The sequence below is a fragment of the Theropithecus gelada genome, chromosome 16 (assembly GCF_003255815.1).
Source record: "Theropithecus gelada isolate Dixy chromosome 16, Tgel_1.0, whole genome shotgun sequence".
NCBI lineage: Eukaryota > Metazoa > Chordata > Mammalia > Primates > Cercopithecidae > Theropithecus > Theropithecus gelada.
In genome coordinates this window covers 42,712,084-42,735,798 of record NC_037684.1, presented here as the reverse complement: position 1 = coordinate 42,735,798, position 23,715 = coordinate 42,712,084, and the positions used below count along the sequence as shown (strand labels likewise).

General features: G+C 37.4%; 1 protein-coding gene and 1 pseudogene across 2 annotated transcripts in view; one reads left to right on the top strand and one right to left on the bottom strand.

Moving 5' to 3' along the window:
* Nucleotides 1-1,832: 1,832 nt before the first annotated feature.
* ABCA5 (ATP binding cassette subfamily A member 5) overlaps nt 1,833-23,715 on the top strand; it is an 86,506-nt gene continuing 64,623 nt past the window's right edge. Inside the window, exons 1-7 of one of the 2 annotated variants that reach the window (XM_025363034.1) lie at nt 1,833-2,050; nt 13,640-13,756; nt 14,770-14,974; nt 18,760-18,921; nt 19,835-19,923; nt 21,253-21,482; nt 23,485-23,626. In XM_025363034.1, the coding sequence (XP_025218819.1) occupies nt 13,655-13,756; nt 14,770-14,974; nt 18,760-18,921; nt 19,835-19,923; nt 21,253-21,482; nt 23,485-23,626 (930 nt within the window). In that variant the 5' untranslated portion in view covers nt 1,833-2,050; nt 13,640-13,654. Of the gene's footprint in view, nt 2,051-13,470; nt 13,757-14,769; nt 14,975-18,759; nt 18,922-19,834; nt 19,924-21,252; nt 21,483-23,484; nt 23,627-23,715 lie in introns of both variants that reach the window. The other variant, XM_025363035.1, reaches the window with a different exon arrangement.
* LOC112609862 lies at nt 10,278-10,509 on the bottom strand (annotated as a pseudogene).

Below are 23,715 nucleotides of genomic sequence, written 5' to 3'. Positions count from 1 at the left end.
GAAACAAATGCCTAGAATAGTCGTAGAAATGAGTAGACTTCTGAAGTTAAGGCAGGTTAAGGGTACTAGTGAGAAGTGTTGGGGTGAAAGTATGGTTCAGTAACATTTTAACCAAGTTTATCTTTCTTTACTTGGCCCCAAATCCTAGGCCATTGAGAATTTGTAACTAAAACGTTCTAGATGTTCCAAAAAGGGACAGAATATATCATGAATAGTTTTCATTACATGGCTTCTTTAGTTTCCTAGTGTAGTTTCTTGAACATTCTTATCTCCCTTTCTCCCACCCCCACTGCTAGACTTTTTAATCCAGGGGTCCTCATTCCCCAGGCCAGGGACTGCTTCTGGGATCTGTGGCCTGTGAGGAACCAAGCAGCACAGCAGGAGATGAGTGGAGGGCAAGTGAGTGAAGCTTTATCTGTATTTACAGCTGCTCCCCATGGCTGGTATTAGGGCCTGAACTCCGTCTCCTGTCAGATCAGCAGTGGCATTAGATTGTCATAGGAGTGAGAACCCTATTGTGAACTGCACGTGAGGGATCTAGGTTGTGTGCTCCTTAGGAGAATCTAATGCCCGATGATCTGTCACTGTCTCCCATCAGCCCCAGATGAGACTGCCTAGTTGCAAGAAAACAAGCTCACAGCTCCCACTGATTCTACATTACGGTGAGTTGTATAATTATTTCATTATATATTACAAGGTAGTAATAGTAGCAATGAAGTGCACAGTAAACATAATGTGCTTGAATCATCCCCAAACCATCCTCCCTCCCCCGGAAAAAACTGTCTTCCATGAAACTGGTCCCTGGTGCTGAAAAGGTTGGGGACCGCTGTTTTAACCATCAAGGATTCTGACGAACCTCTTTGAATTTTCTATTTAATTCAAATTCCATAAGTAACACTTGATTCCTTGTTTTTTTCCCCCCCTAAGAATTTAGAAAGCAGAATGTATGTTGGGGAGATCTGGTTTAAATTCGAGAAGCAGAGAAAACAAAGACAAATTAAAAAAAAAACAAAACGTGATGTACACAGGACTGACAGAATAAAAAAAAAAGTCTTTCTGCAAGGGAATGTGACTATACAGAAATCTGGAGAGGAAAATACGTAGTGTCAGTGTTAATAACTTTTGACCCCATTTAGGTCACTTTGAGTAACGAAACTCAAAACACTAGATATTTTTAGCAAAGTAAGTGCAGTATCCAGTCTCTCACAGATGCCATGTGTCTCAGGCCATTTGGCAAATTCAGCATCTGCCGCATTCCCAGACTTTGATGAGGACACTCCGCGAACTACAGGCACCCTCAATAGGAGGACGTCCCAGGTCGGGGTGTGAGGGCGAATGAGGAGGCTGGGGAGGGGAGGCAAGAGTTAGGGAAACGGGGCCACACAACTCCAGATGCTGCGGCGGGAGGAAGAGGGGCTGCGGAGGACTCAAAACGCGCTCAGAGAGGCCCATCCAAAGGCCAGGAGACAGAGCGCAAGGATGCTTAAGAGGAGACGTGACTGGGCGAGGCAGATGAGGAGAGGGCAGTGGGCCAAGGTCATTCGCTAAGAAGCGGCAGGTTTACCACTGAGAGCCGAGCCCATGGTTTCTGCTAGCGCCTCTAGAAAGAGCGTGGCGAAATCCCCGCAGATCCCAGGCGTGGAAGGCCCTGGGGAACAGCCCCGAGGCCCGACTCTTGTGGCTCAGGGTCCCTGGGCAGCCGCGCGCCCCCGCTCACCACCGCTCGCCCCACCCTCAGGCGCGCTCCTCTTCCGGGCGCGATGCTTGCCTGCGTGCGCCGGGACGCGCAGAGCCGAGCGTCTGAGACGCGCCCGTACGAGGAGCGCCGTTTTCTAGGAGCCCCGCCCTCAGGTGCGCTCTGCAGGAGGCGGGGCGCGACTTCCGCGCCGCGAGCTTCCCTAGCTGGCCAGCGCGCTGCCTGCTCTGCCTGCGCCAGGAGCGCGCGGGTGCGCGCGGCCGCGCCCTCGCACAGATCCCAGCTGGGTCATCCGCGCTGAGTCAACGGACTGAGCGCGTCCAGGCCTGACAGCGCTGCGGATCCGGCCCTGAGGTGAGGAGGGCGTCGCGGGCGTCGGCGCTTGAGGCAAGCCTGGGACAGCCGTCCCTTGGGGAGTTGTGGGGTCGAGGAGGGGCTGGCCAGCGAGGGGCGGCGGGGAGGGAAGGGGAGTTCGGCGTCTGAGGTGTGGGGTGAAGCGGGCTCGGAAGCGGGCAGAGGCGGCGAGCTGAGGGAAACGGACCTCTCTCGGCTCCCGAGAAGCGCGGGTTGCCAACCTCGGGGATGCGGTGGGAGCGCCCAGGATTCGGACGTGAGGGGTCGGGGCCCTGGGGCGGGGGCTCCGCGAGGCTCACCCGGGACCGGGTCCGGCCGTGGGACATCGGGACACTGCCTTTGCCTGGACGCTGTCGTTCCACCCTCAGCGGCGTCAGGGAGAGAAGGAAAACAAATATTGATGTAAATTTCCTTCTGAACAGCTGGGTAATGAGCGCTTGCTCTTCCCCGCGAGGTTACGCGCGGATCATTACCTTGTGTGTTAAAAGGAGTTTCAGTGAGAAGAAAATGCGCAGATCTCATGACACAGTTTGGGAGGGAAGTTCCCTGATCCTAAAACACAAATAGGAGCTCCAGGCATGGAAATAGGAGCTCCAGGCGTGGAAATAGGAGCTCCAGGCATGGAAATACTTAATTGAATCGGAAAGCTGGGCAGGCTGGAGCTATTAAGCTGAAGGAGGGTTTCCCCTGGGCTCCTTAGGCTTTGATTTACGTTTTAGATAAATAAGTCCGAAAATAATGAAGATAATAACCACGTTTACTTTCTACGAGGGCGTTCTGAAGGAATCTAAGGGAAGAACAGTATTTACTGGACTACAGCTTTGAGCCAGGCTGGGTGTTAGCTCTTTTAATTCTGACAGCATCCCTGTAGGGTTGGAGGGGGTTATTCCAGTTGGGCAGATGTGGAGAATGGGCCTCAAAGAGGTTAAGCCACTTATTAAGGTCTCAACTAGTAAAGGATGGAGTTGGGATGCCAGACTCTAATTCTGGTGCTTTATCCACTATATTTTGTGTTTGCCCGAAGAGCAATATTATATGTGTTTTAGGGAAGACTCCATAGGAGGGAACATTATTAGGGCAGTTAGGGCTTTGTGGGTATTTGTGTTAAAATCCAACTAAAGAGGTGTTAATCTTTGAATATGCCCTGTTTGAGTGTATTTCCTTTCAAACAGATTTAGTGTAAGGAAATCTTACATTCACTATAAGAGCAAATTTATTAGTACGTTCCATGTTTATTGCATGTCTTTTATTTTTAAAGAGACAGGGTCTTGGGCTGGAGTGCCGTGGTGCGATCAAAGTTCACTGCAGCCCTGAACATCTGGGCTCAAGGGATCCTGCTGAATAACTGGGGCTATAGGCGTGTGTCATGTGCCCAGCTAATTTTTTATTTGTTTTTCAGAGATGAAGTCTTGCTATATTGCCCAGGCTGGTTTGTTGCATGTCTTTTACATTCCAGATACTATATTATGTGCCAAGAGTACCGTACTGATATGAATATAATTTATAATCTCTGTCCTTGAGTTTAGTTGAGAAGGTGATTGTATAAAAGAATTTTATGATACCGTACTAAGTCATAACTTTTCTAGTACGTAAATTAGTTGGATTAAAAATAGTTTTAAGGGCAAGCTTTTAGGACCCTATTATGTATAAGAAAATTTATTGGATGACTTGTCCTCTGTGTACCATTGCATTGTTATTTTCTCCTTTAGCAAGAAACACTGTCATAAAATTTAGGTTAAATTATGTTGACAACTAGCATTTTTTTTTTTTTTTTTGAGACAGGGTCTCATTCTGTCACCCAGGATGAAGTGCAGTGGCAGGATCTTGGCTCACTGCAGCCTCAACTTCCCAGGTTCAAGTGATCCTCCCATCTCAGCCTCCTGAGTAGCTGGGACCGCAGTTCTGTGCCCCTACACCTGGCTATTTTTTTTTTTTTTTTTTTCGTAGAGACAGTGTTTCTCTATGTTGCCAAGGTAGATCTTGAACTCTTGGGCTCAGGCCATCCTCCCACTGGGATTGCCACGTGAGCCACTGCACCTGACTGCATTTTGTTTTATTATTGCACCACCTTTCAGTAAATTTTAAAGCGATAGAGAAGATGAGAGCATTTATAATTTATCCCTTTTTAAGTTAAAAGGCATATTTTATAGTGCTTTTATTTTATTGATTGAGAAGCAAATGATGTAGCTAGGCAGGCGTTTATTTCATGTGCCGGATATGTTTCTAATTTCTCATTCCAAAAAAATCTTAGTTTTAAAGTATAGCTAATACCAGATGGCATTTAAGTTCTTGTGGCTCAGAGTTGTAATGAAATCAGTCTTCCAGTTTAAGCTGAAATGGCACATTGTTGAAATGTATAATATTACTTTGTGGTGAATTTTGGAAATCTCTTTTAATTGCTTCAGTTTTCTCAGTAAAGTAGGATTCAAGGTCATAATCTGAGGGTGTTCCTACAGATGGAAGCTTTGGAGATTTGGGGACTGAGAGAGTGATGGACTAGTGAAATATATGATTGCTAGGAAATTAAACATGACCCATAGGTGTGAAAACTACAGTAGAGGACAGATATGAGTGCACAAATTAGGGTGTCTAATTTTGGATATCAGAAACTTCATAATCCATTCCCAATGCCTGCCTTTACCGTGTTATCTAGAACATACATTCGCATCCCTTGCTCCAGTTCACTTTGCCTTATGCCTCTGCCATATGGCAGGTATCCCTGTTCTTCACAAAAGGCAAGTCCTTTTGTTTGGGAGTCTAGCTTTACCCTTCTTTTCTTTCTGCCTGGGCATTCCATTCCACTCCTTTCCAAGCTCTTTCTCTCTTATCACATTACATTAAATTTTATCTCTCTGCAATGTTAGTGACAGTGTCTAACTTTATTTTTTTTGCCTCGTAATGTTGGATGCATAAATCCTTCGGTAAATGTTAAGTGAATATGCCACTTTTCTCACTTCCCCCCTTCTTCCTTTCTGCAGGAGTTGGCCAACTCTTTTTGTGAAGTACCACATAGTAAATATTTTAGGTTTGCAGACAGTATGGTCTCTGTCTCAGTAACTTTACTGTTGTAGCACAAAAGCAGTCATAGATAATACATAAATGAATGAGCATGGCTGTATTCCAATAACACTGTATTTATAGACATTGAAATTTGAATTTCACATAATTTTTGCATGTCACAAGATATTACTCTTTTTTTTTCAACCATTTAAAAATGTAGAAACAGTGTTCCTCCTGGGCTGTGCCGAACAGACTGAGGATTGGATTTAGCCCCCACCTCTTTCATCATAGTTTGCACATCCTTGATCTTTAAGGACTCTCAGGAAGCCTTAATAAAGGAATCTGTGGTAAGATGATCCTGGTTATGATATTTCCATTGGTGGTAGAGAAGCAAAGATAAATAAGACAGTGTTGTTTTTTTCATCGAGGAGCTCATGGTCAAGTTCAAGATGAAAATATGTACATAAATAATGGTGACAGGGTATAGTTACTGCAGTTATATTTACTGGGTATAGAGGTAAAACAAAGGAGTGATAATCAGCTCCATGTCAATTTAATAATGACATTTAGGCAATGTGATTAAAAATTGAGCTTAGTTGAGCATAAAATTTGAGGATGGTCACACAGGAGGACACAGACTCCTAAAGGATGGGGTAAATGCTCCAAAGTGGAGAGATTTGAGGGTCCTTTATATAGGCAAGACCTGGGGATGCTTAACAGGGTTACATCATTTTTCATACAAGGTTAGTGCATAGTTAGAGCAATTCAATTAGTTATAGGCAGTGTTTCTGTTTTGGGGAAGGGTATATTTAACATTTCACCTTAAGGATGTAATGGTCAAAGGGTCTTTTATCACAGTCAAGGGGTCTTTTATCCCTGGCACCATCTTGTCTGAGCTAGGAACAAGAAAATAAGGAAGGAATTTCATATATAACAAAAGGTCAGTAATTAAGAGGTGAAGCTTCATGACCCAGTCTCTAAAGTCAACCTTCCTCAGTGCCAAACAACGTTTAGAACCCCCACGTAGACAGACTATCCATTTTCTGTTACATCTGCTTAGGTGGATGTGAAGTAACCTCTAACAGTCATTTGTTGGAGGTAGGGAATGTATTTTCAGCTAGCCTTTCTGGAAATCTTTTAAGGATACTATGAAGGTGACTGACCACGTTTCTTATCAGGATGGCCCTAAACGTCAGGATGACTCAACTTATTTATTTTATAGGGTATAATCTTAATTTATTTCTCACAGAAATAAACATGGATATGCTTTTTAATTATATCTCTATGAAAATAATTTAAAAATTTTAAAGTTATTTTACCTGCTACATAATAAATGGATTGTTTATTCCACAGATATTTAGTACCTCCTCTGCTGTGCAGTGAGTTGTTTTACTAACTAAAAATATTTGGAGATAATGGTATCATTAGATAAGTGATGGATTTTGCGGGGGAGGCGGGGGAAGAGAGAGGCTCTTCTAAGGAAAGCACTGCTTTTAACAAAGGCAGTAAGTATAATAGTAGGACTACCTTAAAATATTAAGTAATTTTAAAAAATACTTTATAGCTTTCAAATTTCTTATTTTAATTAAACTCATGCATCCTAAATAATTTTTCTCTAACTATTATTTCTAAAGGTTATGTACATTTTTATTACTTTTAGTGATGTGAAATATGTTCCATAGGACTTGGAATGTAGCAACCCAGTACTTTTTTTTTTTTTTTTTTTTGAGACGGAGTCTCGCTCTGTTGCCAGGCTGGAGTGTAGTGGCATGATGTCTTTCGCTTCCTGGGTTTGAGCGATTCTTCTGCCTCAGCCTCCTGAGTAGCTCGCATTACAGGTGCCCGTCACCCCACCCAGCTACTTTTTGTATTTTTAGTAGAGACAGGGTTTCACCGTGTTGGCCAAGATGGTCTTGATCTCCTGACCTCGTGATCCTCCCGCGTCGGCCTCCCAAAGTGCTGGGATTACAGGCGTGAGCCACCGTGCCTGGCCATAGTAACCAGTACTTTTAAGATAGATTAAGAAGTGAATTTTTGATATTGAAATTTGGATTTTGCAACTCCTGGTCTTTAAGTCAATTAATACATTAGAAAAGGAAGATAGGCTTTAGTGGGCTTTCAATTTTCTCGCAATTTATTGGATTTAGTATAAATTATTTTATCTAGGAAATTATTTATCTAGGAAAGTTAAATTTGATTAAATCTTTAGAAACGTTAGGTGTTTAAAACTCACCTAGCTATTATTTAAAGCCCTACAACAAACTTACACATTTCTCAGGTATGCTGTGGAACTATGGAAAATAACTTTTTTTTTTTTTAAATTTTGAACCCTTATTTCTCTTTGTGCCATTGTTCTTTAACAGCTAAGCACTGGCTTTGTTAAAGAGTTTTTAAAGTATTTCATTGGTACAGTTTTGAGTTGGAACCATATAAATTCTGCTTTGGTCTTGTGTTAACTCAGCCGCTAGTGAGTGCACTCCTAGATATTGTCTGTAGGATTGTTCCCATTTAGAGGCAATTAAACTTGAACAGTTAAACTTGAGGCAGGCCAAGCATCTTTTTACTGCCTTTTTCTTTTATTCTTCCAAAACCATCACATGAAGCTATAAAATTTTGGAATTTTAGTATAGAAAGAGGAAATGTATAGCTCCATGCTAAATATGGGGTTTCTTGTATCCCAAGAAAAGGCACCTGATAAGTCAGACCCTTCCTAAGGTCCCCTTTTTGGTCATGCCTCATTTGTAACTTTGCAGCCCTGTTTTCAGATATACGCTTCTGTCAGGAACACCACTTTCATGTCACCTCTGCTGTGTGGATCTCCACCTTTCTTTCTGGAAACCTCATTCTTTCATCCGCAAGAGTTGCTCCCATCTCAAGGTATTAACCCTTTATTTTTGGGTGTTTGTCACTATAGAAGAGTACTGCCTTCCCACACGCTTCTTTCATGCCAGTTTTCCTACCCTAACTCCCTGTTAGGTTAGTCAGTATTGTCCTTTGGGATTCCAGACCCTGCAAAACAGTGGAGGATGGGGTGAAGAGAAGGGCCTTTGTGATTATCATATCAGTGAGAGTTGTAGTCACCCCTTTTTTATTCTATCTCGTTTCTTTTTCTTCTCCCCAAAGGACAGGTATTAATTCTCAGAGACATTGTGGTCTCGACACCTGAAAAGGAAGCCAAATATTTTCCCTAGCATCTCATCATTTGCAAAGAATTTATAGGGTAGAGTTAGTGTTTACATTATTATACAGACCAGTGCTTACTATTTATTCCCCATATCCCTTTTCAAATTGGGCCTGCTTAGACACTGTGGACTCAGGGGTTGGAAGATGCAGCAGGCAAAGAGGAGGGTGAATAGGTACATTGTTGGGTCAGTTTACAAAGATCTGACTATAGCTTTGAAGTTTCTGTTTTAGATCAACAATAAAGTTTAAAGGTTTATGCAGAATTAATGTTAAGAATGTTTCATTCTTTTCAATCAAACAGCTAAACCATATATTTCATACTGTGAAGAAAACCAGCAATCAAATGGGTTTGGAAGGTTTTTTTTTTGTTTGTTTCAATAACTTGAATTGAAGCTCAAGATTATTGAAATTTAATATTTTCATATGATTAGACTAAAGCTTTTGAGTATAAGAAAAATCAGATTGTTGAGGTCAGTCATAATACTGAGTCATTGGTATACTTTGATGACAGAGTTTATATTTTCATCATTTTTTCTCTTTGTCATTTTACAATTCATTCTGTAGGATTTCTTTGACTCGGTCTTCAATTTAGCTCACTAATTTGTCTTTAAATGAAGTTCATCCCATCTTTTAGTGCTTTTTTATTTCTATCAGTTTATTTCATTTCTAAGTTCTGTAATTGCTTTTTTCTTAATTGTCTTGCTCTTGTTCCAAGAATATGATATTCTCTATTACTCTTTTAAGGATGTTAGTTATACTTTTATACACAGTCGTGATCAACGTGTATAATTAGTTGCCATGTACAAGGCACCATTTTCAGCTTTACATGTATTAATTCTTTTAGTCATTTTAACAACCCAAAGAGGTAGGTACTGTTATTGCTGTATTTTACATATAATAAAACTTAGGCACAAAAACATTAAATAACTTGCCCAAGGTCTCAAAGTTAGTGTGTAGCAGAGGCAGAATTCATGTTTAGTTGGTTTGGCCTCAGAGGTCGTACTCTTAACCTATACTACTTTGTGCATTATTAGTTCTTGTGTTTGTTAATTTTGCTGCCTTTGTAATATTGATTAAGATGATTTTTGCAAGAGATAAAATCTGATACTAGTTAGCTTAAGTGAAAATGAAAATATATTGGGAAGATAATAGAGCATTTCACATACTCCAAGGAAGAAAAATCAAGTTTTGAGCATAGTAGGTGTGGTACATTAGAAGAAAGCTTTGAGTAAGAATGTATAAACTTTCTTTCTTAAATGTTGCCATTCATATAATTCAGTTTCCTTGACTTCCATCCAGTCTGTGGGTCTCTTAGTTAATTCTGCCAAGAGAAATTTTAACTGACACAGCTCAAGAGTACTAGTAGTGTTGGTGGTGGTGGTGGTGATGATGGTTTGTGTGTGTTAGGATGGTGTTTGGGGAGTTGGTTTAGTTTTGCTTTAAAAAGTTCTGATGAGAGGTGGAGTGGGTGGGCAGGTTCTTTAGACAAGGCCCTGAGAGACTCAACCTTGAGTTCAGGAAGCAGTTGTCAAAAAAGGAAAAATGTTGTGAATCCATCTACTCTATGAGTCTGTTATATAAAAATGAAGAGTTAAGCATCCAGCATTCAAATTGGATTAATAATTTAGTAGCATTCTCGAAATCAATGTGTTTTGGCAGGTAACTTGAGAATGTTCATGCTGCATTAGGTTAGTATTTCTATGTTTGTATTGTAGCAAATAATTTTTGAATGAGTAGTTTCCTTCCTTCCTTCCTTCCTTCCTTCCTTCCTTCCTTCCTTCCTTCCCTCCCTCCCTCCCTCCCTCCCTCCCTCCCTCCCTCCCTCCCTCCTTCCTTCCTTCCTTCCTTCCTTCCTTCCTTCCTATTATCAATTCTTTACCAAATGTGATATAAGTTGAGACTGTTAGAAGAATTTATTGACTATTACAGAAGCTGATTTAACAAAGAGTCTAATATGAAAATGTACATGACCTAATTTTTACATCATAGTAAAACAGGCCCTTTGGAGAGGGGGACATGGGTTTTTCTGATGAACAGCCATTATTTATATTCGTACCAAGGCTTCTAACATGATGATGCTATTACCTCACATTACCACCATTCCAGTGTTGTTCTGTTGCCCACTAGTTGCCATTTCCACACATTCATCTATCACAAGATTCATAAAGGGATCAGATTCCTGCAATAGTCCTTGGGCTTGTCTGCCACCACTTAATTTTCAGTGATAACTTCTTGCCCATACATTTTTTCAATTCGGGAGGGTAAGCTTTGCTCATGGTGTCTACTCCACAGGTTACAGATGCCTTGGAACAGAATGCTGGAATAATTTATTTTAATATATCTTCTATTCTTGACTGCTTTTGTTTTGCTGTTTTTAATTTACTCATTTAATATTTTTACAGTATGTCTAATTGTTTAATGACTTTTTTTTTACTATGTAATACATAGAAAAAAAGCATGAAGAAAATAAACGTTGTCTTTAATTTCATTGCCAATTTAAAAATTCTTTCTAGTCTTCCTTCTGTGCGTATAAAGAAGATGCTCATTTAAGCCAAACTTTAATTATATATATTTACTGGAAAAGACAAACTGCCTCTTAAAAATTGTGGGCCAGGCACGGTGGCTCACACCTGTAATCCCAGCACTTTGGGAGGCCAAGGCGGGTGGATCACCTGAGGTCAGGAGTTTGAGACCAGCCTGACCAACATGGTGAAACCCTGTCTCTACCAAAAATACAAAAATTTGCTGAGCATGGTGGCGGGCGCCTGTAATCCCAGTTACTTGGGAGGCTGAGGTAGGAGAATTGCTTGAACCCAGGAGGTGGAGGTTGCAGTGAGCCGAGACCGTGCCACTGCACTCCAGCCTGGACAAAAGAGTGAGACTCCATCTCAAAAAAAGAAAAAAAAAAAAACTGTGAGTTTTCTTTATCTAAATGTAGACAGTCCGCCAGCTTGGAACAGATGGTCCTTGTTTTGGAGGAGAGTTATATCAGTGGCGCCACTAGGTAGGTTTATTTAAAACAAGGCACAGCAATTTCTCTGGAAGGTTTAACAGGATTTTTGTTGTTGTTGTTATTTCCCCCAAGCTACCTTCTCAGTAATTCTTGGTATGCAGAGATCCTAGGTTACTGGGTCGAGTGTATTTGAATAGGCGCCGTGGACATTGCAGTTGAGGCTCTGACCACTTCTATTTTGAGTTCAGCTGGAATGAAACCTCTTTGAAGAATCGAGATAGCTCCAGCAGAGGTACACAGGCAGAAAGGATTTCAAGGATCTTCAAAGGGTAAAAGTACCCTGGAGGAGGGATACTGGACCTGTGATAGTTACAATGATTTAGATCATTCAGTTTTACTTTTTTAAGTAATTTGTTAAGATAAAATTTATTTCCAAAGTAAAAATCCTAACCTTGTAAGCACTTTTGTCAGCCTCCTCCTACTGGGTTCAAGAGATTCTCTTGCCTCCCCAGTAGCTGGGGTTACAGGTGCCCACCACCATGCCTGGCTAATTTTTGTATTTTTAGTAGAGAGGGATTTCACCATGTTGGCCAGGCTGGTCTTGAACTCCTGACCTCAGGTGATCTGCCTGCCTTGGCCTCCCAAAGTGTTGGGATTATGGGCATAAGCCAGCGTGCCCAGCCTGACTCAGTTTTCTGAAGCACTGTTAATTTTTTAAATACCTTTTTTCTCTGTGTTGTTCAGATTGGATAATGCCTATTGATAATCTTCAAGTTTGCTCTTTTTCTGTTGTGTCATTCTGCTTTTGAGCCACTCTATGAGTTTTGTTATTGTGTTTTTCTGTTCTAAAATTTCCATTTGTATTTATTTCTTATTATGATTTTGTGTTCTAAAGTTTCCATTTGGTTCTGCTTTATGTCTTGTTTCTTTGCTAAGATTTTCTATTTTTCATTGCTTTCAAGAGTACTTCCGATTGTTTGCTGAAGCCCTTAAATAGATGCTTTAAAAGTGTTATCAGATAATTTCAAAGTCTGCGTTATTTCAGCATTGGTATCTTTGATTTTATTTTCTTAGTAGAGTTGCTATTTTTTTTTTTTTTTTTTTTGAGACGGAGTCTTGCTCTGTCGCCCAGGCTGGCGTGAAGTGGCACAATCTTGGCTCACTGCAAACTCCGCCTCCCAGGTTCAAGCAATTCTCCTGCCTCAGCCTCCTGAGTAGCTGGGATTATAGGTACATGCCACCACACCCAGCTAATTTTTATATTTTTAATAGAGATGGGGTTTCACTATGTTGGTCAGGCTGGTCTCGTACTCCTGACTTCTTGATCTGCCTGCCTCGGCCTCCCAAAGTGCTGGGATTACAGGCATGAGGCACGGTGCCTGGCCAGCTATTTTCTGCTTGCTTCATTTGCCGTGTAATTTTGGATTGTATGAGACTTTGAGTTTTGTGTTAATACCTATGGGAAATGTTGATATTTTCTCTTAACAGGCTGTCAACCAGGTTAGGTTCAGGTCGTAAGTTTCTACCCACATTCTTTGAACTGTAGTTGTCATTTTAGTTTATTTTTCAAAAGCTTTTGCAGTACCTTTTTGGTCTGTCTTGTGTGTGCCTTGCAGTGAACAGTCTGGATTTGGACAGTGGTCTGTCTGTTAGTTCAGTTTCTCAAGTCTTTATCACACTAATAGGATTGGATTTATGTATGTCTAGCTTGAGAGTTATTACAGGAATTCAAAACAACTTTTTAGGGTGCTTTCCTGAGCTCTCTTTCTATTTATTCCCCCTTCTACTTTTTGCTTCCCTGTGGCTGCTCTTTCCATCCTCCAGCCAGAGGGCTAGTGTTTATTTTCTCCATTGTGTTACACACTTGTGCAACTGCAACCACCATATCCAGGGCCCAATGGTAGGAGTTAGAGAAGAAAAGCAAAAGGGATTGGCCTCATCCTCTTACAACCATAGCTCCATTGAATAGAGAGAAAGGTTTTCCTGCCTCAGAGTGTTGGCTGTGGTAGGCTTTCGTTACTGTAGTCTGGCCTTGTTACCATGGGATTGCTTGCGTGTGGGGATACAGGAGAACTCAGAAAACAAAAAAAGATTTGCTATTTCTTCGTTCTCCCAGAGCATTAAGACTTCCCTTGCCCATTCCTCAATTCAAAGTTAAGTCTTCTTCTGGGGCTGCCTCTGTGGGCGGTTCGGGAGATACCAAAGGAGAAAAAGTGCCACTGTTGATATGGTGGTATTTCAAGTTGTGGTCTCCCCTATTTCACATGCCTTGTTTACTTTTCAGAGTCCACAGATTGCTGCTCCATGCGTTCTGTCCAGTTTCCTAGGAGAGACAGCTTGGAGTATGCTTAATCCATCTTACCTGGGACTGAAACATCTGCTTGTTTTGCCATTAAAAATTACATGCAGTTTACTGCGTGGCTCCAGGTTTGTTTGTTTTTCGTCTTTAATAGGTTTATTCAGAAAACATGTCCACTGCAATTAGGGAGGTGGGAGTTTGGAGACAGACCAGAACACTCCTACTGAAGAATTACTTAATTAAATGCAGAACCAAAAAGAGTAGTGTTCAGGTAAGTTAAATAACTCTTTCTTGCAGTTTATTTTGCTTGATATGTTCTATCTTGAAGCGATGATTTATTTTGCTAAATATATTTTTATTATAATTTTATTTTCTTTGCTTGTAAAGTAAAAGCTTGCCATGTTAGCCACAGAAAAATAACTGAATTACCTAATGCTTTCTAAATGTTAAAAATTTTAATAATAATTTCTACATTTAGTTAATTTCTAACATCTGTGCTTCATTTTGAGCTTTTAGGCATGTGTTTCCTGATTTTCATGAACTAACATTCCAAAATAACTTTGATTCCAGAGTTTTATTCCCCACAACCTCGTATTTTTTGGAGTCTAGATTGAGTTGCCCATGAGTATTAATATTATGACACAAATTTGTACCCACAGCATACATTACTTTTGATAAAGGTAAAAGAAAGGAAGAACTTTGGCTAACCAGCTAGTAATAATTTCAAAGGATGAAAATATATTATTCATCTTCTCCTGAAACTGGTAAAATAATTAAACAGCAAGGTGATATAGTAGCTCATTTCTCCTAAAACTGACCATAGAATTTAATTAAGTATGGTTTTAATAGTGTACATTTAGGTATAATTAAAGTATGATTTCTAATTCAGAATTGAATGAGGGCATTTTTATGGTGACTCCATATAGGGATGTTTGGTAAATTGCTTTAGATAAAATTATATGAGTAAATTTATTGTGTTTTATGTCAATAATATAAGATGTTTAAATATTATCTTTTATGTTACCTTAATTTATTATGTGACTTGAAGTTTAAAATATTTCGGAAAAACTAAATGCGAAGGAAAAAATCATATTAAATGCATGTTGGGTTTGATGAGGTGTTCAACAGAATCATTCTTTTGGGATAGAATTGCTTTTACTTTTTATTCATAAGAAAGGACAACCAAATTTCTTGTTTTTTCTTAGTATTATATTATCTGCAAATAAATCTTGATGATTTTTGCTGCCGTTATACTTTGTAATCACTTTGTTTCTTTTATTGTAGGAAATTCTTTTTCCACTATTTTTTTTATTTTGGTTAATATTAATTAGCATGATGCATCCAAATAAGAAATATGAAGAAGTGCCTAATATAGAACTTAATCCTATGGACAAACTTACTCTTTCTAATCTAATTCTTGGATATACTCCAGTGACTAATATTACAACCAGCATCATGCAAAAAGTGTCTGCTGATCATCTACCTGATGGTATTGTGAGCTTATATATATTCTATTTATAATATTAAGCCTGTTCAATATTTATCAACTTGCTTTATTGAATAAATAGCAGTCTTAACACTTAGAGATGTGTTGCTCCACCAAAGTATAGTTTTATAAAAATACTAAAGTTATTTAATTCTGTTGCCTTATTTTTCTTGTGAAAAATTATTTTATATTCTTAGTGGTAGGAAGCATATTTTATGTACTTTTATATTTAATTCTTAGACGATTTATAAAATAGTTTAAGTATACTTGTTTAAGATACAAGCTTTGATGGGCTATTTCATTTTGATTCTGACTTTCATATAATTATGAAGCTAGCAATGTTTAGCTGAATGTGGTGGCATTTGCCTGTAGTCCCACCACCTCAAGAGGTTGAGGTGGGGGGATCCCGTAAGCCCAGAAGTTTGGGGCTGCAGTGAACTATGATCATGCCACTTCATTCCAGCACTCCTTACTCTGGGCAACAGAATGGGACCCCCATCTCTAAAAAATAAAAATTTAAAAAAGAAGCTAGAAATATGTGATAAAGATTGTAAAGCAGTCACCTTTTCAGCTTACCATGCTTGTTTATAGAAGTATGTGGTGTAAACTGAAGAAGTACCTAACTTTGGAGACTACAACTATGACTATGGTGAAGTCCCTAACTCTGTTTTATTTATTTATATATATATTTTTTGTAGAGATGGGATGTTGCTGTGTTGCCCAGGTTGGTCTCAACTCCTGGGCTCAAACGATCTTCCTCCCTTGGCCTCCACCTAAAGTGCCACCTAAGTCTTTTTTCTCAATGTGCACTTCTCACAAAGAAGTGAACTAGAAAACAGTGTAAGCAGTGAAGTTCCAGTGAACTTAAAGTGGCTGTGAGAGAACCTAAAGCAAAAACTGGAAAAAGTGACAGAAATTCTTATACTATTAATGATTAAACAATGAAGTGCCTAATTGTAGAACATAGCAGATTAGCATGTTAATTTTTGCTATATGGGATAGTTGTAATTAGCTTATATATCATCACATTATTGGATAGTACATCATTGAATGGGAAGTGTTAATTATACAGTCAGAAGCCAAGTAACCTATTCCATTGGTTTCTTTCTTTGGTTATTTCTATTTAATATTTTGATTAAATACACTTCTTATTGTTATATGTTAGTGTATCACATTAGGCACAAGTAGTATAGATTACCATGAGAATTTAGTGTATAAGCTCAAAAAGCTAATTAAAAATGTTGAAATGAAATTCATTGGTAATTCTGAGTAGGAGGAAAGAATATAAACCAAAGAAATAAGAGGCCGGGTGTGGTGACCCACACCTGTAATCCCAGCACTTTAGGAGGCCAAGGTAAGCGGATCACCTGAGGTCAGGAGTTCGAGACCAGACTGGCCAACATGGTGCAACTCTGTCTCTACTAAAAACACAAAAAAATTAGCCAGGCGTGGTGGTGGGTGCCTTTAGTCCCAGCTACTTGGGAGGTTGAGGCAGGAGAATTGCTTGAACCCGGGAGATGGAGGTTGGTTGCAGTGAGCTGAGATTGTGCCACTGCACTCGAGCGTGGCGACAGAGCAACACTCTATCTCAAAAATAAATAAATAAATAAATAAGTCAGTGTATATTAACTTAGATGCCAAAATAGTGTATACATATACATACTTTTTTTAGACTTCTGTCTTTTTAACAACAGAACTATCTGAAAATGGGTTATGCATACATACGCAGCTTGACTGGTAGGATGTTGAACTAACACCCTGTTTATTCATGTAAATCCTGGAATTCCCTGTCCCTCTTAAAAGGCCTGGAAAATCTATTAATTAACATTTAAATAATACTTTACAAAGCATTTTTTTTCTTTTTCTTCTTTTTTTTGAGATAGGATCTCACTGTCAAGCTAGTGTGCAGTGCCATGATCTCAGCTCACTGCAGCCTCTGCCTCCTGGGCTCAAATGATACTCCTGCTTCAGCCTCCTGAGTAGCTGGGAGTACAGGTTTACACCACCACACCTGGATAATTTTTGTATTTTTTGTAGAGATGGAGTTTCGCTATGCTACCCAGGCTGGTCTCATACTCCTGGACTCAAGCAATCTACCTGCCTCCACCTTCCAAAGTACTGGCATTATAGGTGTGAAGCACCACATCCAGCCTACAAAGCATTTTGATGTTTGTTACTTCACTTGTTCTTCACAACAACCCAGTGTCATCAGCTAGGCATTGTAGATGAGGACACTAAAGTCTGAGAGTTTAAATTGCCTATCTGCTCACACAGTTAATAAATGAAGAAGTTAAGTACTAATTCTATATTCTTTCCATTTCACCACATATTTGAAGCTTCTGTAGTGAAAATTAGTTGCTTGTAAACAAAACTTACAAGAAAATATTTAAAAATTAGTCTTAACTGATGAGAAAGAGTGATTACAGTATTTCTTCCACTTATCTCCTAAGAAAGGAACAAGCAATATTGGATTTGAATGACTATTTTTATTTAAGGAGGAGTTGTTTCATAGTTACTAAAATGCCTATTTGGTTTCTGAGGATTGTGGAATTTTCTTTATAAGAAATATTTAAAAATAAACAATTCATATATTTACTAAAAAGTTATTTTTGTACAGGTGTGGTTGGCTCACGCCTATAATACTAGCTAGTCAGGAGGCTGAGGTGGGAGGATCACTTGAGGCCAGGAGTTCAAAACCAGCTTGGGCAACACAGTGACACCTCATTTCTACAAAAATTAAAAACAAAAAATTAGCCAGGCATGGTGATGAGTGTCTATAGACCCAGCTCTACTCCAGAGGCTGAGGTGTGAGGATCTCTTGACCCCTGAAGTTGGAGTGCAAGATCCCATGCACTACAGCCCGGACAACAGAACAAGGCCCTGTCTCTAAAAAAATATAAAATAAAATAACGAAGTTATTTTTTAGTTTTACTTCAAGATAGATAAATGGACTGCATTACTAATAATTTTTATAATTTCATTGCTGCCTAAAATTAGTATAATTCATTGAGGTTTTGAGAAACAGCAATTTCTTTCAGAAATATGAGTTCTGCATATTGTTTTATACTATATTTCGTATGTTTATAACATAAGTGTAACACTGACACATTTCTGTAATCAAATGACAGCTAAGTAGTGTCTGCATCTTTGTACCATTTTATTATTTGTTATTGTTTTGTTGGAAGAATTGTCTTTTTTTCTTTTGTATTTTTAGTAGAGACAGGGTTTCACCATCTTGGCCGGGCTGGTCTCGAACTCCTGACCTTGTGATCCACCTGCCTTGGCCTCTCAAAGTACTGAGATTACAGGCGTGAGCCACCGTGCCCAGCCCCGGTGTCTTTTTTTCTTTTTCTTTTTCTTTTTTTTGTTGAGACATAGTCTCACTCTGTTGCCTAAACTGGAGTGCAGTTGCTCAATTATGGCTCACTGCAGCCTCGACCTCCCAGCTCAAATGATCCTGCCACCTCCGCCTCCCAAGTAGTGCTGGAAGTACAGGCACACATCACTACACCTGGCTAATTTTTTTATTTTTTGGAGAGACAGAAGCTCACAATGTTGCCCAGGTTGGACTTCAACTTCTGAGCTCAAGCAGTCCTCCCGTCTTGGTCTCCCAAAATGTTGAGATTACAGGTTGAACCACTGTGCCTGGCCTGTCTTCATTTTTTAAGAAGCAAATATAGCAAAAGTGTTTATAAAATATTCCATTCATCAAAATAATTGTAAACCTGATCTACTGTAGTATGGTATTTTAATTTGTGAGCTAACTATATTGTTATGATATCTTACAGTTATAATTACTGAAGAATATGCAAATGAAAAAGAAATGTTAACATCCAGTCTTTCTAAGCACAGCAACTTTGTAGGTGTGGTTTTCAAAGACTCCATGTCCTATGAACTTCGTTTTTTTCCTGATGTGATTCCAGTATCTTCTATTTATATGGATTCAAGAGGTAAATAGCCCTATATAATCATTGAAGATCAATTAAATTCATATCTTTGCTGCTTGCAGTTCATAGTCGAAATTTGATATAGTTCAATATTGGCATTTTCAACTATTCTTACTTGTTCCCATAGGAAAACTGAGAAGTATAGCATAAAAATATTTATTTATAAATACCTATCTACTTCTACACATAAAAAATTTTTATATATATCCATTTTGATTTAATACACTTATATATATTAAAAACAATAGCATAAAGCAAAATTGCATTTTGGGTTATATGACTTTCTAAATCTCTAGGTTTTTCATGTAGTTGTTTTTACTTATGTAAAAATATTTTAAAATCTTTGTTATGTACAAATCTTTAAAATCTTAAGGTCTTCTAGTAGTGAACTTTGTTAGTTTTATATTTGAAACATGGGAAACAACCTTTGGTTGTTTAAACCTATGAAGAAATATTATCAACCACAAACATATATTGAGCATTGTTAAAGTCACTATGCTAAATACTGAATTTGTGACTTTATTTCAAAAAGCCCTTCTGAAAATTCTTTTTTCCTGTTTGCTTAACTTTGACTTTTCCTTGCTTCTGGAAGTACTTTGGAGCTAAGTCATGTAGAATGATTTACTTTAAAACAAAAAAGTAACTTGTTTTAAATAACTACAATTAATTTCGTTCTTTACGTTTTTATTCATTCACTATTTAGTATTCTAACACATGTAACTTTTATTTCAAAATTTCAAGTAAATGATCAGAAATCTTATAGGTATTATTTACCTTTGAAAGTCAATAGCTTATTTCTTTGGTCCTGTAGAGATTGATTGATTATATTATTTTGGTAACTCTCCATATAATATCTTTAAAACAATGCACTTGCATGTTGTACAGCATCTTAGATCTCATATTCTTCCCCCCATAGCTGGCTGTTCAAAATCATGTGAGGCTGCTCAGTACTGGTCCTCAGGTTTCACAGTTTTACAAGCATCCATAGATGCTGCCATTATACAGGTAAATATGATAAAGGAAGAAATACAAAAACTACACCATTTTAAAATAAATATTTCCTAATTCTTTACAGTAGTATTTGGTTTGATTACTGTCAAATGTACAAAATATGTAACTTACTACAACTTCTTTAAGATAAAAGATAAAAAAGAAGTCATATTTTCTGATTTGGTACTTTTTGTTGTGTTTCATATTTTAGCAGAAAAACTAGCCATGAAATTTATTTTTAAAAATCTTACTTTTGTGTCTGGGCTAGATAGCAGTAGATGAAGTTACCTTAGAATTCAAACTATTCAAATTAACCGTATTTCATTCTTCCATGTTCTGTATGGATCTGCGGCTTTTTTTTTCCATTTGCTCTTTCTAATTGAACTTACTATGCTACAAGATTTACTGTGCTGCAAAATATTGTAAAGTCAAAATCTATATCAACCATCTTCTCTACTTAACTATATGTTTAAAGTATGTATAAATAATGATAGAACTGGAATCAAAATCTGAACAGGAGTCTTGTCTTTGTTGTTACACTGCTATGTAGTAAAATGACTATAATAATAATACTTTACTTGACAGCATTGTCGTAAGAACCAAATGAGATGATTTATGTAGAATTGTCTTGTAAACTTTTGCAGTATAGTATAAACATATTAGGGACATGTAATGTTGCACAAATTCAATAATACAGAAATTTAAGGTAAAGATAGTGAAATACAGATCTATTACATTTATGTTGTTATATCACCTATTTGTATTTTGGCCAAAGTTTTTAGCCATCCACAGCCCAGACCACACTGGATGAATAGGCAGGACAGATTTCAATTTAGGCATTAACTGGGATGTTAGACGTATTATGTGGCATAAATAGTTTTATTATTTGAGCTATATGTGCTGCGTATGTAGACTTTAAAGCAATAGAAGGGCATGGTATTTAGAAGAACATTTTTTAAACAATCATAGGAATGATGGCACTAATAATCACTCCTAAATTCCTAAATTTTGAAAATGTATATTTTTCCTAAGATACATATAATTAATTGTCTGCTTAAGATGATAATTGTGCAATTTTTATTTCACAAATTATTTAATCAAAATTTATACACTTACCAACTTTAAACTTTAAACTTTATGGTATACTTTTAGAATAAATTGAAAGCAATATTCTACTCTGAATTATGATATTGGGGTCACTCCCTTTATTTCAGGTATGTAGCTTTTTGGGGATTGTATTTGTACTAGGTTATTGACAAAATTTAGGGATATAGCTGTCCCGTTTTACTAGGGGCTACTATCATAACTAAATTAATTTAATGTGTTTATATTTTCTAATTATAGTTGAAGACCAATGTTTCTCTTTGGAAGGAGCTGGAGTCAACTAAAGCTGTTATTATGGGAGAAACTGCTGTTGTAGAAATAGATACCTTTCCCCGAGGAGTAATTTTAATATACCTAGTTATAGCATTTTCACCTTTTGGATACTTTTTGGCAATTCATATCGTAGCAGAAAAAGAAAAAAAAATAAAAGAATTTTTAAAGATAATGGGACTTCATGATACTGCCTTTTGGTATGTTATTAAACGTTTATTACTTAATGTAATTAAAAATTGTATTAAATATACAGATTTTCAAAAGTGTAATTTTGATATTTACCTAAGTTGATGAAGTGCTTATCCTATTTTCTTACAATGATCGCCTTAGTCTTGGAATTTGAGATTAGTCAACAAGTTTCAACAACTAATTGGCTTCATTTAACATAAGAGATGAAGAATGTCAAAAGCTTATGTTGACAATATGTGTTTAAATTTTATTTCACATTTTGTTTGAATCATGGGCACACTCCGTGTATATTTCAGAGTATTTCAATATACTCCATGTATATTTTCTGTGTATTTCAGAGTTCAGGAAATGTGAAATCTTGAAACATTAGAAATTAATAATCGCCTGTTACAGTTCTTCCATAATATAGCATATATATAATATTAAATATTTAGTTACAGTGATTAAAGTCTATGTATGTGGTATATGGACTTTTTTCCCTTGAAAGTTTTAGTTACTTACGTGAATTAAGATGAATATGGAAATAATGTTAGAGAAAGAAATGAGTAAAACATGTTTTCACTAGTGACCTTTAATGTATCAGCATTTTTATACAGTGATAATTTTACAAAGGCTTGCATTTTTATGAATAATTCTAAGTGTAGTTTCCTTACTCTTTTCACTATGTAGTGAAGTTTGTTCTGGGGGGAAGGTTATATAACAATTACAATATAACAATTAATTATACACTTTTTTTATACTTTTTTTTTTTACTTTTTTACACTTTTTTTTACTTTTTTACACTTCACATTTTAAATTATAACAATTACAATATAACAATTACAATATAACAATTAATTACACACTTTACATAATGGGATTATTGTATATAACATATGTCCTTTGCTTGTTTTTCTTTCATTTGTTATTTTAGAAATTGTTGGTTTTGGATTTTTTTTTTTTGAGACAGGATCTTGCTCTGTCACCTAGGCTGGAGTACAGTAGCATGATCATGGGTCACTGTGGCCTCCAACTCCCAGTCTCAAGAGATTCTCCCACCTCAGTCTGACAAGTAATTGGGACTACAGGTGCATGCTGCCATGCCCAAGTAATTTTTAAATTTTTTGTAGGAACAGGGGTCTTGCCATGTTGTGCAGGCTGGTCTCAAAGTCTTGGCCTGAAGTGATCCTCTCACCTTGGCCTCCCAAAGTGCTGGGATTACAGGCAAGAGCCACTGTGCCTGGCCAATGGATTGGTTTTTAACATTTATTGGGTTATTAAAGTATTTTATGGAGAACCGGTAGCTGGAAGAATTTAGGCAAATCATTCTCTCAGGGTCTCAGTTTTGCCTCAGTAAAATGATGGATTCAATTTTGATAATTTCGCTACCTTTTTAGCCTTCACTCAGTGATTTTATGACATCATCAAATCCTGAGCTAACTTGAAAAAATGTGTGAAATAAAAATACTGCAGCAGTTCCATTGAGCTCTGATTTGTAAAGAAGTCTTGAGTAAAAATAGTGAATTCATTACTGATCTTGTTTATTTCACATTGTGTAATTGTAGTAATTATGTCATTGATTAGTGAGGTAAGGTAGCCTTTATTGTTTATAGTTACAGAAGCCATCAGAGGTTTAATTGTAGCACATGCCATAAAGAGAATTGTTATCTTGATTCACTAAACTCTTACATTTTAAGAAAATCAGAGATGTTCTGTGCTATTGAACTTTTGAGAATATTAGATTTAAATTAATTATGAATTACTATTCATTTTGAAAGCTTTTTTTAAACTCTGGAAGATAGCATTTTTTTTTTTTTTTTTACCAGATTACACTTTTACCTATCACTTAACCAATACTATATTTTAAATTACTTATGACTATTAATTTTCAATACATAAGCATACACAGAAATGAACAGTGACTTAATTTTAAGAATAAAATGACTAAAATCTAAAATTTTGTTTAAAATGATTTTTTAACTGTCTAAGCCTATGCATTTGACCATAAATATATCTGTATTCTCATTTTAGGCTTTCCTGGGTTCTTCTATATACAAGTTTAATTTTTCTTATGTCCCTTCTTGTGGCAGTCATTGCAACAGCTTCTTTGTTATTTCCTCAAAGTAGCAACATTGTGATATTTCTGCTTTTTTTCCTTTATGGATTATCATCTGTAAGTATTTTAACTTGTGATAGGAATAAAGAGCTGTCAAAGTGTTTGATAATATAGCAAAGTCTTTTTCTTCAGTTTACTTATAGTCA